We start from the raw sequence: 15202 nt of genomic DNA, 5'->3' as shown, positions 1-15202 counted from the left end.
GTCTTGCTGGCTTTTTTACGTAGTTGTGAATTTACGAGTATTTCAATTGTTAACTTAATTTTTTCGCCTCTTGCCACCTCGCTCCACTCACAATGCACATGATCTGTATGCTCACACAGGCTGATGCCTTATTACTCGTTGCTTGGGCATGCTCCACAGGCTAGAGGTCAAATCGGTTGCACTATTTTTAAACTGGGAGCCAGATTGCAGGAGCGAAACCTGACACTTTGTTACCCTTATTGTGTGTATGTGTATTTGTATAGTCTGTTTATGTGTCTCTCACATAACATTTATGCTAATAATTTTAGTGTAAAGAAATGGCTTGCATCCAAATCTTTAATCTGTATGGTAAAGAGATTGCAATCCACATGTTGTCCAGTCCTCATAGTTTAAAAATCTGGGAACAAGGATGCACCTTTGTGACCCAGATTTCCAGGCCATAGTGTGACATCTTTCATAACATGCTGTTGCTGACATGGTCAGCAAATTTTAATTTCATCTTCCCATAATGTCCTGGGATAGACCAGTGACCTGTCCAGGATGTCCTGTCCATTTGGGATCAGCTCCAAAAAAATTGGCATTTCATCATTTTAACTGGTGCAGGTATATTAATATTTACTATTATTATTATTACAACCAAAGTTAAAAGACTTGTCAGTGGCAGAGGAAGGTATGGCTGCCATCTATTAGTGCTGTTATACAGAAGTAGGTGTCAATAAAAATCGAAATAAGCGCATGGAATCATGGAACTGCACTGAAGCAACCTGGCACATTAGCCTCCATGTACACTTTTGGATTTGGGAGTGGTTAGCGGTTTTGTGGTTAGTGCTCAGTGGTTGGGGCCCGGGAGAGAGTGAGCGGGAAACGAGTGAGTCAGTTGTCAGAACGTCTCTGATGGGAAACGAGAGCAAACAGACAATCGGTCAAATGTCCGTTTAGTTGGTCGACAAAGAGAAGACCGGTAAAAAGATGAGCGAAACTGGACAGGACACAGGGATACAACGTCTTCTGCCGGATTTTAACCTCATCCCCATTTAAACGCCGCCTGACCCATCCCGACACCTGCTGTGCATGTTGGTACCACATTGGATTCTTCTGATTTATCATAATAGAACCTTTCGCTTTACCGAACCATTACCCGCGGTTGGAGGAACTTCATTCACAGGCGCAGGGTGTTTGTGTTTGGACGGTTTTGTGCGCTTGCAAGTTGCACAGCGCTTCGCAGCTTGTCCGATTTCTCAATTGTCCACCCGTATTAGAAACACAGATTGCTTCACACGCCGACTGACAGCTGCGCCTACTGAAGTGGGCTTTTGTGCCGTAGACTTTCTGCTCATTGTTGTGAAATTTTCTTTTTTGAAGTAGTTTCTCTCAACTTTGGACGAGCTTTTCTATCCCATCTACCGGTTGAAATGCTGCCTCTGTCCCCTTTGTTCCTGCTTGTTTTCCCCGCTGCACTTTTTGTGGCTGCGCAAGGCACCGGAGACCTGCAAGGTTACACCTTCCCCGGTGGGAGCGCAGCTGTCTACCCGGCAGGTATGTGGTGCATGATGTGTGGAGCCTGCAAAAGCCAGACCTAATTTTGTTATTTGTTATTTTCCTTCTTTCTTTAATACTGTGTCATCAAGTTTTTTTTCTCCCGTAAAAAATGTTAAACTGAGGTCATAGGTGGAGGTAGATAGATCCACTGTTGAGGGTTTAAGTGTTTTTTCTCTTGGTGGGATGCTCGGCCTTTCTGTGGGAATCAGAGTTAACATGGGGCATAATTATTATGAAAGGACAACATCACGTGAAACAGCAATTTGATTTTGAATAAATAATTTTCTTGAGAAGAATCAAACCAATGCATTTGCCAAATAAAGAAATGTCACTGCTCTTTGTGAATCCTTATTCAAGCCCACCTGATGTTTATCTAGCAGTATTTATCACAGGGCCATCTTGCAATAACATACTCCACCAATCTATTGCTGATTTGTTCCACACAAGTCACTTTTTCCTATAACTATATTCCTACTTACATTGTGAGCCAGTGTTACTGGAGCTGAGCACATCAGTGGGTTTATAGCAGACCTTTGATCCTTAGTCTCTCCATTTCTTTGATGCATCAATCTCTGGAGTCACATAGACCAAAATGCTTTCTGACTCAGTAGGCTGATAATGGGCAGCTGTGGTTCATTTTCCCATGCACTTGTGTTCCTGTGTAGGCCAGCAATACACTGTACTGTAAGATTTAATGCCTGATTATTAATTACTTTCTACATTATTTGTTTTTTTTGCATAGAAGATGCTATAAACATTTGACCTAATTAATTACAGTTGATTTGGCCATCATGACATGAGTCCTCATTTCCACATGGCCGTATGTATGTGCTGTCATGTCATGCTGTGTTGACATATAAATGCCTGGGGCAGAGCAGGGAATGGAGGAGCCCAGTGCATCGGGGGTCCCCCAGCAGTCTAAGCCTATAGCATCATAACTAAGAGCTAGTATCAAAAGCTGTATCAAAAAGGAAGGTTTTAAGCCTAGTCTTAAAAGTAGAGAGGGCGTCTGCTTCCTGCATCTGAACTGGGAGACGGTTCCACAGGAGAAGGCCTTGACAGATAAAGACTCTGCCTCCCATTCTACTTTTGGAAACTCTGGCATCCACAACTAGGTCTGCATTTTTGGATCAAAGCGGTCTAATCGGACGTTATTGTACTTTAAGGTCATATAAATACAATGGAGCTTGACCTTTAAGGGCTTTGTATGTAAGGGGGAGGGTTTTAAATTCTATTCTAGATTTTATAGGAAGCCAATGGAGAGAAATAACGAAGGAGAAGGAGAAATGTGATCTCTCTTGCTCATTCCAGTCAGTGCTCTTCCTGTAGCAATTCAGATTAATTGGAGTTTTTAGGACACCCCAAGACTAGGGAATGACATTAGTCCAATCTAGTAACAAACAAGTAATGAGTAAGTAAGTAAGCATAGACTAGTTTTTCAGCATCACTTTGAGGCAGGATGCTCCTAATTTTGGCAACATCGCACAGGTGGAAGAAGGTTCTTCTAGAGATTTCTTTTATTTTGACTTAAAGGGCATATTCTGGTTCCTCACAGTAATATTTTAGACACAACTACAATAACTTCAGTTTAGTCTGAATTTAGAAGTAGGAAATTATAGAACATCGGGCTCTTTTTGTTGTCATTTTTCAGCTTACCAGTGTGGGAAGTTGATATTCTAATTGTGTTATTATATGAAATAAGCTTTAACCACTAGGGTAGAAAGACAACCTGTGTAGTTAATTTGGATCAGCCATGCTACTGACGTAGAAATTCTCGATATTCTGACTAATTCAGAGAAGATGTCTCTAGTTTAGCAGCAATTTAAATTATAATTATCAGATTCTTTTCTTCAGGTACTGCATTTTTTTATGCTAATACTTTGTCTTAGTATAAATGTAAATGTAGAACCTTTACTTGTAACAGAGTATTTCTACACTGTGGTAATAATACTTTTACATTTAAGTAAGGGATTTGAGTTCTTAGAACACCACTGATAGCCATATCAGTGGTGATCCATTGATCAGGTGAATGAATAATGAATAAATGAATAAATGAAACAGGAACTCATGGACATACTGAGTTGGATAATGTTTGATATGTCATCTCGGTCTATGTAGACCCCTGCATGGTGGTGTCTCCCCCATGTATGAGTGAGGCAGATCACTACAGCCTGGAAGCCCTGCGGAACATCCATCATATGATGGACGATGACCAAGATGGAGGAATTGAGGTGGAGGAGAGTGTGGAGGTACAAAAGCTCACTCTTTATGAACTATTTACCAGCTTTTCTTAGATGCTGAAAATGCATGTATGTTAAAAATCCGCAAGAGACAGACCGATTAAAGCAGTGCAACAACAGGTGTCCTGGCTGTTTGTAGAGTCAACTTCAAGGATAGCAAAGATATAAGTTTGCCTTTGGTTCAGTGACAGAATTAGTTGACATTAACAGAACTTCTAACACAGGTGACCTTCATAGTCATACTTACAAGTACAAATGTTCTGTTCTCTAATTCAGGTTTCTCTTCTTCTTCAGAGGTTTTATTATACATGTCACGAATATGTATCCTGTAATATATCCAATGTGTGTATCCTGCCTGTCTCAAAGGTGTGATCCACTAAAGAAAACCCAAAGCAAAACAAATAAAAGCAGAATACTTCTAATTACATTATAAGCTACATTTATCAAATTCTGTTATTTACATTTATTTAACACCACACATTATTGTCAGTTATAAAGAATTTGTAAAATAATTTGTTACTTTTTAGTCAATTAAATTAATCCCATCCCAAATTCACAAGTCCAAATAAAGCTGGTGCTGTCATGACTTTTCTATCTAGTGATAAGTAGTTCATATGAATGTGTGCTCTGTATGTGTGCCTAAAGACATAGGCTACTCTAAACATTGCATATAAAGCATGTTTGGGCACATGTGCCATGCACCTTTGTGATTTGTGTAGTCTGTTTGTGTAGTCTGTTAATTTGTTTTTGAGTCCAGATTAAATTTTTTTGAGTAAATAATGTGTGAAGCAGAAAAGTATGTATGTATGAAGAGTTAGTCTCTAGTTATAAGTGACATTGGTCATAAATGCAAAATTTTATAATGACTTTGCCCTTCAGAATGCAGTTCAGGGATACAGTATCCAGGGGTTCAGGTTGCGGTTTCCATAGAGATGTCAGAGGAGGGGCCTGGGCTCATCAGAATATATCCCTTAAGATTCCTCGTGCCATCACAAGAAGCCTCAGTTTACAGCCAAGGACGCATTCCAAGACAGCAATAATACACACACACGCAGTCACTGAAGTTTGCAATACACACTCATGCCTCAGCCTCAAAACACCCACTGCTTATTCCTAGATTGAAATCCAAGTACATAACACATCTCAACACTATTTTGGACAGGGAGGCTGACAGTTTGTGCTCAGCTAATGTTACATGCTTGTGACCCCTAACCTGACTCTATTCAAGTTGTGTCTGAACAAGCCTTTATTTTATTTCCTTTCCTGTCTGCCTCCATTTTTGCAGTTCATTATTGAAGACATGAAGCAGCAACAGACCAACAAGCACAGCAACCTCCACAGAGAAGACCAGCACATCACAGTGGAGGAGCTCTGGAGGGGCTGGAAATCATCAGAAGGTTGTGTATGAAAAGAAGGGTGTGGATGAGTTTGTTTCCAAAGGTGCCAATTTCTACTCTGTCTCACTTTTTCTATAACTTTTCAGTGCATAACTGGACCCAAGATGAGGTGCTTCAATGGCTAAAAGAGTTTGTGGAGTTGCCACAATATGAGAGAAACTTTAAAGAGTTTAAGGTCAATGGAAACACACTCCCCAGGTGAGAGAAGCCAATGAGGACGTCATGCACACCCAGGAAAAACACTCATAAGGTCTTGTCCAAGCAAGTCAGTTGTTAAAGAGTCACACCGACAATGATCATGCATTGCTTATTTCCAGGATTGCAGCTAATGAGCCCTCCTTCCTGAGTGGCCAGCTGAAGGTACAGGACCAGAGAGACAAACAGAAGCTCAACATCAAAGCTCTGGATGTTGTCCTGTTTGGACCACCTATACGTAAGAACTATTTCTCACTCTCTTTCCCGTCCCTACTCTTATGTGTTGTTCCTATCTATTCCTGTTCCACTACCTCAGCCAGTTCCCCCAGAGTTTCTGGTATTTGAAGGTTAATATAGGACATGCAAGGATATGCAATGTGTTAGTTTGTGTTTACTCCATGCCACTAACTTTATCTGCCCTATATTACCTGTATTGCTCAATATCCAGTCAATTTTGATGCATAATAACTTTGTGTTTTATCATAGGTCCCCCTCATAATTACATGAAGGACCTGCTGCTTATTGTCTCAGTAGTGATGGGAGTTGGAGGCTGCTGGTTTGCCCAGGCCCAGAATAAAGAAAGTAAAATCCACATAGGAAAGATGATGAAAGATTTGGAAAGTCTGCAGAGGGCTGAACAGAGCCTCATAGATCTACAGGAACAGTGAGTCCTCAGTGTTGTTGTCGTTGATTTTTATCTTTTCTGTATGCCCCTCAAATTATTTATTTAAATAATTTTCTTTTGGCCCAGACTGGAACAAGCCCAGGAAGAGAAACGTAATGTTGCAGAGGAGAAACAGAACTTGGAGGAGAAGATGAGAGATGAGATCATGGGAGCACAGGAGGAAGCTCATCGCCTGCACGAGCTGAGGCAGGGCGCTGTCTGTAAGCTCAGCCGTCTCCGATATGCAGAAGAAGAGCTGGAGCAGGTTTAGACTACATATAATACAAACAACCAGAGGAAAAAAAACTGTTTTTACCTATTCTTGAAGACACTGACGGCTGTTTCATCTCTTTAGATCCGTGGAGCACTAAAGCAGGCAGAGAAGGACATGCAGGCTTGCTGGACAGCCTCAGAGGCCCTTCAGCAGTGGCTGCAGCTGACACATGAGATAGAGATCCAGTACTACAATGTCAAGAGGCACAGTGCAGAACTACAGCTTGCCACTGCAAAGGAAGAGGTACTGCATGAAGTGGACAGAGATAAAAGAACAGTTTTAATACATGGAAAACACTGAGCTTCTTTTTATGCATACCTTTATGCATTCACACAAACAGCTACATAACCTAACTTTAAATGCACTAAAGTTTGTACAGAGTACACAAACTTTACCGAGGTGTCTGATTGAGAGATACTTGCCTTTGGCACTGTTTATATGACTAAAATAGGTCGTGATAAAAAGACTAGACATTTTTTTGCAGGCAGAGAGGATCAAGAAGAAGAGGAGTTCTGTGCTGGGGACTCTCCATGTCGCGCACAGCTCCTCTCTAGACCAGGTTGATCGAAAAATATTGGAGGCAAAGTGAGTCGCACAATTAGCTGCCCAGGCTTTGTTTGTACTTGTAAAGCCATGTTACAGTGAACGAATAAGGCATACTGTCTCTCTCACGTACCTTTCCACTGCCCAAAGGAGTTCCCTGACTGAAGTGACAGCCTGTCTGCGAGAGCGTCTCCATCGCTGGCAACAGATCGAGCTCCTCTGTGGCTTTCCCATCTTCAGGAATCCTGGTCTAGCAAATCTCACTGCTCAGCTCTACTCTGAATCATTTGACATGGGGTTTCCCCGAATGCCGCAGTCCACTTGTTCATGCCACTGTTCCATGCAAGAATCTCTAGAGGATCTGTTAGATGAATGTGATTCTCCAATCTTGCCGCAGATGCCAGGTAATAAACCAGAATGTACTTGTACTTATAATGCCAAATCTAATGCTGTCTATGTTTTGCTACTATACCCCCTTGGCTTGTCATGTTTTCTTCAGTTTTGTTGAGTAATTACCTCTGGTCTTTCTCAAGTTCAACTTTCACCGCTGAAGCGCTCTCCACGAAATCGGGGATCCACCTTATGCCATTCAAGGCGTCATGGTGTCACCACTCAGCCACCAATTGCCATGATATCCTCAGATCCCGACCTTCTCATTCCTATCCGAGCTTCATACTCTTGCTTTGAGGAAGAAGAGAGTCTCTTCCTGAAAAAACTAAAAAAACAGTATGTCTTCATAACCACAATGCTAAACCACTGTGTTTCAGCAACATCTGTGTTAATCTTTGATTCATTCCTTGTCTTTTACTTCCCTAATTGTTCTTTTACTTTCTCTCAATAATAGAAACTCCCAAGAGAGGTTCTCTGACACAGATTATATGACTTCTCCTCCTCTTAGTAAAATCTTCCCTAGTTCAACTATTGATCCATCCTCTCGAAAACTCTACCACGATGAAACCGAGCTTCTTACAGAAGGCTCGATCACAAAACCTTTGACTAAAGAAGTAGAATCTGCCATTCATAAAATGTCTAGAGAAGAGTTTGAAGCTTCTGTGGATGTTGCCTGCAGGAAAATACCAAAAAACAAAGTGTTGGATCCCACTTTTGAAATTCCTTCTTTGAAGATGAGCAAAGCCGAGTCTTTGATAGACACTGCATCAAGGAAGATAACCAGAGACAGGGCTGAACCTCACTTAGATGTTGTGGTTAGAAAGGGACTTTCCACTGAGATAGAAGCTGATTTTCCAACAAGGAAAGCAGACAGAGATGTTAAAGCTGATCTGATGGACAATACTTCATGGAATATGTACAGAGAAAAAGGTGATTTATCTCTGAATGTAAGAAAGATTCTTTGTAATGAATTCGAAACATCAAGTGATGTGGCACCTAGGAAGACATCAAGAGATACGATGGGGACCTCATTTGACAGTACCTCAAGAAAAATAAGGCAAGATGATGTTGAACCTCCGTTAGAATCAGTATCAAGATGGATTAAAAGAGATCCAATGGGGGTTTCTCTAGACACTTGCTCTAAAAAGCTTTCATGGCATAAAGGAGAAAACCAGCTTGATTCCTCTGTGAGGGCATCTGCAATGGACAAAATGGTTGAGGGTGTCAGAACACGATCCAAAAGGATCTCTAGAGATGAGCTGGACTACTGTACAGATACCGCTTCCTACAAGATGCTACCTAGAGAAAACACTGAAGCACTTATTGATACCTCTTCAAAGAAGCAAGAATTGGGTTTGGAAGCATCCACAGGTACACGGATACAGAGAGATGAAGTTGAGAGACCCGCTGGTTCTCTCAGAAGGAGAAAACCAAGAATGCCTGAAGATGAATTAGACAGGTCTACAGAGAACCCCACAGGAACAATGTCCTGGGATCGACCTGCAGTGGAAATACCACTGGAAAACCATAAAGACATAATAGAGGAGGTGGGAGCATCCCAGTCAAGTTTAGGTTCAGCTTCAGGTTACATGGGACAGCCAGACCTTATGGTAAGCTCCCAGATCCCATGGAAGTCATCATCAGACCTATTCAGTTCTGGCCCATTAAGCCAGCTTGTGTACGATGGAATACTTGAGAAGTCCTGCAACTCCATGGCTACGAGTGCAACAAGTCTCTCTGCCTCAGCAACAAACCTGCCTCAGAGCAAGCTGCCATTAGAGGTGGAGACATCAGTGCTACCACCAAGAGTCGCCTTCCCGTCTCCCGCATCATCAACTGAGACTGGAGATGAGAGGAACAAGAATAAGGAAAAGAGCAAGAAATCTTTAAAGCTTAAAAACCTTTTTAAATGAGGCAACTCCAGAGAAACTTGTGGCATTAAGAAACTCTGACGATGTTTTCTTTTTTCTTTTTGTTAACATTTTATTGATCTAAAAACTGAGTTTCAGAACCTCACTGAAGATATGTGGGGGTGGTTTTTAGAAAGCCTAGTCTTAAGCCGGCCATTTTCAGAGTCTGCAGTGTCCAGAATAGCAACGCCTACATTTCCATTCTCCTCGAGATTTTTAAAAGCCCTGTCAAAACATCAGGACACATAAGTAAAAAAAATCACAAAGTAAATATGGACACGTAAGTCAGTAGCATTTGTATATCAATGAGTTTTTATATAAAATATTTTATATTTCAATATGAATCCTTCAAGTCTTATGTAGATATTTGGTTGATACTGATTTTTTATTTTATTTTGCAATGATATGACTGTATACTGCACACAAATGATTACAGCTATTTAAATGCTTAGAAAAACTATTTTGTCAATTAGCAATTTAGATTTTCTCTGCATTCTTATGGGGGTTTAAGTATTATGGGATGGACTGCAAAATGATCTTTGCCTTTGAGGACTTGCAGTGTTTCTGACGTGCTGATTTGTTACAAAGTCTTGTCAGCAGATGTCAAAGCAGATGTTCATGAAGATGATGATTATTACTACTTTTTTACACTCTTAGATGATGAATTGTTGCGTATTTAGTCTTAACTGTTACTCTAGATTTATTTAGAAACCGACTTGTCAGGGGTGTCCAGAATCTCCAAAATGATTAAAGATTCAGACACCATTTTTAACCCCCATCAGCACTTTACAGCAACGGTTCGCCGGCTAAATGTTGACAGAAAAAACAACATTTGTATAAATTAAATTAGTTCGTAGTGTTATAAGTGAAACTGTTGGCTACTTTTCATTCATTTTGTGCCATAGGGTTCTGTGACCACAGCACTGTGGCAGGGTTTTCATGAACTAACGTGAGAATTTTTAACACCTGGTCTATCAATCAGGTAATGGTTATGGTTATATATACACATTTAAAAAGAACTTTTGGCCCTAATCCTGTGGATAGACTCAAATTTTATTTAAAAGTGTTGATTCACTAAATGCTTGTGTACAGTTTGCCAGCTATTCAATTTCAATTCAATTCAATTCAACTTTATTTATATAGCGCCAATTTACAACAAAGTCATCTCAAGGCACTTTACAGAATAAAGTCCAGACTACACAAGTATGTAGAAGCAACCCAACAAATCCCCCTTGAGCAAGCCCTAGGCAACAGTGGAGAGGAAAAACTCCCTTTAATGGGAGAAACCTCCAGCAGAACCAGGCTCAGGGTGGGCGGCCATCTGCCTTGACCGGTTGGGGTGAGTGGAAAGTGGAGAAAGAAAAGAAAAGAGCAACGAAAAGCAACAACGAAAAGCAACAACAAAACAACAAAAAAGCAACAACAAAACAACAAAAAGCAACAACAAAAAGCAACAACAAAACAACAAGAAAAGCAACAACAAAACAACAAAAAAGCAACAACAAAGCATCGTGCAGGTTGTAGGATATAGAATTAATGGTATACAGTAGTGACAAGTAAATGTATAGAGAAAAGCTAGTTCAGGTTGAGTGAGCAGTTTAACTATAAGCTTTATCAAAAAGGAAGGTTTTAAGCCTAGTCTTAAAAGTAGAGAGGGTGTCTGCTCCCCGAATTTGGATTGGAAGCTGGTTCCACAGGAGAGGAGCTTGATAGCTAAAGGCTCTGCCTCCCATTCTACTTTTGCAAACTCTGGGAACCACAAGTAGGCCTGTATTTTGGGATCGAAGTGGTCTAATCGGGCGATACAGAACTATGAGATCTTTTAAATATGATGGAGCTTGACCATTAAGAGCTTTGTATGTAAGGAGGAGGGTTTTGAACTCTATTCTAGATTTTATGGGAAGCCAATGAAGAGAAGCTAGTGAAGGTGAAATATGATCTCTCTTTCCTAATCCAGTCAGCACTCTTGCTGCAGCATTTTGGATTAATTGAAGGCTTTTTAGAGAGTTATTAGGACACCCCAGAAGTAGGGAATTACAGTAGTCCAACCTAGAAGTAACAAATGCATGGACCAGTTTTTCGGCATCACTTTGAGACAGGATGCTTCTAATTTTAGCAATGTTCCGTAGGTGGAAGAAGGCTGTTCTAGAGATTTGTCTTATATGTGACGTAAATGCCAAATCCTGGTCAAAAATAACTCCAAGGTTCCTCACCGCAGTACTGGAGGCCAAAGTTATGTCATCTAAAGTAACTATATTGTTAGACAGCATATTTCTCATGTTTTTAGGCCCAAAGAGGATGATTTCAGTTTTGTCTGAATTTAGAAGTAGGAAATTGTAGGACATCCAGGTCTTTATGTCTTTTAGACATGCTTCAAGTTTGACTAATTGGTTAGTATCTTCTGGTTTCACAGATAAATAGAGCTGGGTATCATCTGCATAGCAGTGGAAGTTTATGGAATGTTTCCTAATAATTTTGCCTAAAGGTGACATGTACAGATTAAAAAGTATTGGTCCTAACACAGAGCCCTGTGGAACTCCATAGCTAACTTTGGTGCATAAAGAAGAGTCATTATTAACATGAACAAGTTGTAATCTGTCTGACAGATAAGATTTAAACCAATGTAATGTGGTTCCTTTAATCCCAAATCTATGTTCTAGTCTCTGTAATAAAATGTTGTGGTCAATGGTGTCAAATGCGGCACTAAGGTCTAGTAAGACGAGTACGGACACAAGTCCATTATCTGAAGCGAGGAGAAGATCATTGGAGACTTTTACCAGTGCTGTTTCTGTACTGTGATGAACTCTAAATCCTGACTGAAAGTCTTCATACAAATTATTCCTGTAAAGGTGATCACATAATTGTTTTGCAACTACTTTTTCCAGGATTTTAGAAATAAACGGGAGATTTGATATTGGTCTATAGTTGGCTAAATCACCTGGATCAAGACAGGGTTTTTTAAGTAATGGTTTGATTACAGCAACTTTATAAGCCTTTGGTACATAGCCAGTTTCTAAAGATAAGTTAATCAAATCTAATATGAATGTGTCTATTAAAGGTAGAACATCTTTAAGCAATTTGGTTGGAACAGGGTCTAAAAGACATGTTGTTAGTTTTGAGGAGGCGATAGTTGAACTTAGCTCAGTGAGATCTATGGGTGAAAAACAGTCTAAGATGGATTGGGGCCTTATTGAGGATTCTAGAGCTGTTGTACATGAAGATCTATCTGTAATATTTGTAGGGAGGATCTGGTGAACCTTTTCCCTAATGGCTGCAATTTTATCAGTAAAGAAAGTCATAAAGTCATTGCTGCTCAAAGTTAAGGGTATACTAGGCTCAACAGAACTATGGCTCTTAGTCAGCCTGGCTACAGTGCTGAACAGAAACCGGGGGTTGTTCTTGTTTTCCTCTATTAGTGCGGAATAATATGCTGTTCTGGCATCACGGAGAGCTTTTTTGTACACTTTTAAACTGTTTTTCCAGGCTAACCGGGATTCTTCTAAATTAGTGGAACGCCACTTCCTCTCTAATTTTCGTGACGCCTGCTTTAAGCTGTGCATTTGTGAATTGTACCATGGAGGTCGCCTCCTCTGATTCACTGCCTTCTTTTTCAGAGGGGCAACTGTATCTAGTATCATACGCAATGAGGCTGCAGAATCGTCAACTAAGTAATCAATTTGTACAGGAGTAAGATGGCTACTCACCATAGTATTGACACATGGTGGTGAAAAAGATGAAGAAATAATTTCTTTAAATGTATTCACAGCATTTTCAGATAAACATCTGCTGTAGTGGAATTTTTTCCTAACTGCTGTATAGTCCGTTATTGTAAATTCAAATGTTATTAGAAAATGGTCAGACAAAAGAGAGTTATGAGGAAATACTATTAAATTATCAGTTTCAATGCCATATGTAAGTACAAGGTCTAATGTGTGACTAAAACAGTGAGTGGGTTTATTTACATTTTGGGAAAAACCAATTGAATCTAGTAATGAATTAAACGCAGTGCTCAGGCAGTTACTGTCAGCATCTACATGGATGTTAAAGTCACCCACTATAATGACTTTATCTGTACTAAGCACTAAATCAGATAGAAAATCAGAAAATTCAATCAAAAACTCTGAATAAGGGACTGGAGGACGGTACACGAGAACAAATAATAGTGGTTTTTGAGTTTTCCAGTTTGCGTGTGAAAGGCTAAGAGTAAGACTCTCAAATGAGTTATAACTATGTTTAGGTCTAGGAATTATTGATAAGCTAGAGTGAAATATTGCTGCTACTCCTCCACCTCGGCCTGTGCATCTAGGAACATGATAATTAATATGACTTGGGGGGGTTGACTCATTTAAACTGACATATTCTTCCTGCTGCAACCAGGTTTCAGTGAGACAAAGTAAATCAATTTGATGATCATTTATTAAGTCATTTACTAACAGAGATTTAGAAGAGAGAGATCTAATATTTAATAATCCACATTTAATAGTTTTGGGTTTTGGTTCAGTATGAGCATTAGTCTTAACTTGTATTAGATTTTTATGATTAACTCCCCTTGTGTTCATTTTTGGTTTAAAAAGTTTAATTGGTCGTGGAGCAGACATAGTCTCTATAGGGCAAATAGCAGTGTGGTTAAGATCATAACATTCAGCAAAATAATAATATTCCCTGTGTGAAAAATTAGAGTCCATAAGAGCTGCATTTTGTCTGTTGGTAACGTCAGATTCTATAAATATCTCGGACTGTTTATACCTGTGGATGTTGTCGGGTGTTGGAGCGGAGGATGCAGGAGAGGTGAGCACATCAGAGCCACAGGTGTTTTCAATGGTCAGTCAGTCTCCGGAGACTGAGATGCTGTGGACAATGTTCTCAGTCAACATCCGTGATCCCAGAAAGTTCGGGTGCAGTCCATCTTGCTTGAAGTAATGAGGACGATCCCAGAAAAGATTGAAATTGTCTACGTAGAAGAGTCCGTGTGCGGAGACTTGTGGTTGAAGCCATGTGTGCAGGCTGAGGAGTCTGGAGAACCAGCCAACACCGCGACCCAGCGTGGGAATTGGGCCGGAAATGAAGAACCGTCTGTCGTGGAAACTCTCCAGTGAGTTGAAAAATGACACGAAGTCACGTTTCAGCAACTCAGACTGTTGGCGTTTGGTGTCATTTGTGCCAACGTGTATCACTACTTTTGTTGCTGTAGGATGTCTTTCAATCAGGTTTGGAATTTTCTCCGCTTGTCAGTGACTGTGGCTCCAGGAAAGCAAAACGTTTTAGCAAATTTTAAGCGGACTTCTCTAACGATGGAGTCGCCAATAATTAGCATGGTCGGACCGGGAGGACGGTGCGGTGGAGAGGTGCGCCGAGGAGGAGCATGTGGATTCCTCTCTGGAGGCATGGTGTTGGTGGCGGTGGCACGTCTGGTCTGGCGAGGCCCCGGCAGCAGGCCCCGACCGCGCTGCCCGCGGGAGGTGGAGCAGTGTGGTATCTCACGAGGCAGGGAGTCACAGGGAACCGCCGCCGGGGAAGTCGGACTTTCCAGCTCTTCAAGAATAGTGAAACGGTTCTCCATCTGGACCGGGGAAGGTGGTCCAATGGATTGGTTGACAAGATTAGCTGCAGCAGGTGTCGTCCGATGTCTCCTTTTAGCCGTAATCCAGGCCTCCTGTGTCAGCGGCGAGGAGCAGGCCCGTGTCGGGACAGGCCGTTGGTCATCCGACAGGGCCAGAAGGCCGCGGGTTGGCTCCGCTATTCCAGCAGTAGCAACAGGGCCAGACCACGGCAGCGTGTCATCGGTGTCCTGGGTCACTGAACAAACAGCTGGGTGGATAGAAACTGTTTGTTCCATGTAGCTCGAGGTATTAAGAGCTGCGAGGTGCTTCGCTTGTGTGGCGGCAACGTTGGAAAACCCCAAGATAAGTTCTTTTTTTTTTTTTTTTTTTTTTCTTAGTTCGTTTTCCAAAAGTGTGATGGTTTCTTGCAACTGCGTGAAAACGTGTACACAGTTTGAACAGACCGCCATTTCGAAACTATGCTATGTGGGCAGCAGTGGCTCAGTTGTG

At 41.0% G+C, this 15202-nt stretch overlaps 1 protein-coding gene across 1 annotated transcript; it reads left to right on the top strand.

Annotated features, from left to right (window-relative positions):
* Nucleotides 1-122: 122 nt before the first annotated feature.
* stim2a (tromal interaction molecule 2a) lies at nt 123-10184 on the top strand. Its single transcript, XM_067497195.1, has 12 exons — nt 123-1536; nt 3658-3788; nt 5065-5176; nt 5263-5374; nt 5494-5609; nt 5858-6035; nt 6123-6300; nt 6391-6552; nt 6794-6894; nt 7003-7256; nt 7386-7578; nt 7697-10184. Exons 1-12 carry the CDS (start codon nt 1413-1415, stop codon nt 9153-9155), a joined length of 3120 nt encoding a protein of 1039 aa, XP_067353296.1. The 5' UTR covers nt 123-1412; the 3' UTR covers nt 9156-10184.
* Nucleotides 10185-15202: the final 5018 nt, after the last annotated feature.

The sequence above is a fragment of the Channa argus genome, chromosome 3 (genome assembly GCF_033026475.1).
Source record: "Channa argus isolate prfri chromosome 3, Channa argus male v1.0, whole genome shotgun sequence".
Classification (NCBI taxonomy): Eukaryota; Metazoa; Chordata; class Actinopteri; order Anabantiformes; family Channidae; genus Channa; species Channa argus.
The sequence above is the reverse complement of the archived record's forward strand: the minus strand, read 5'-3'. Positions and strand labels throughout refer to the sequence as shown.

Coding starts and splice junctions, on each gene's coding strand:
- stim2a (XM_067497195.1), top strand. CDS start 1,413: ATGCTGCCTCTGTCCCCTTTGTTCCTGCTTGTTTTCCCCGCTGCACTT. Junction 6,553..6,793: donor TTGCCACTGCAAAGGAAGAG/GTACTGCATGAA, acceptor ATTTTTTTGCAG/GCAGAGAGGATCAAGAAGAA. Junction 6,895..7,002: donor CGAAAAATATTGGAGGCAAA/GTGAGTCGCACA, acceptor CACTGCCCAAAG/GAGTTCCCTGACTGAAGTGA.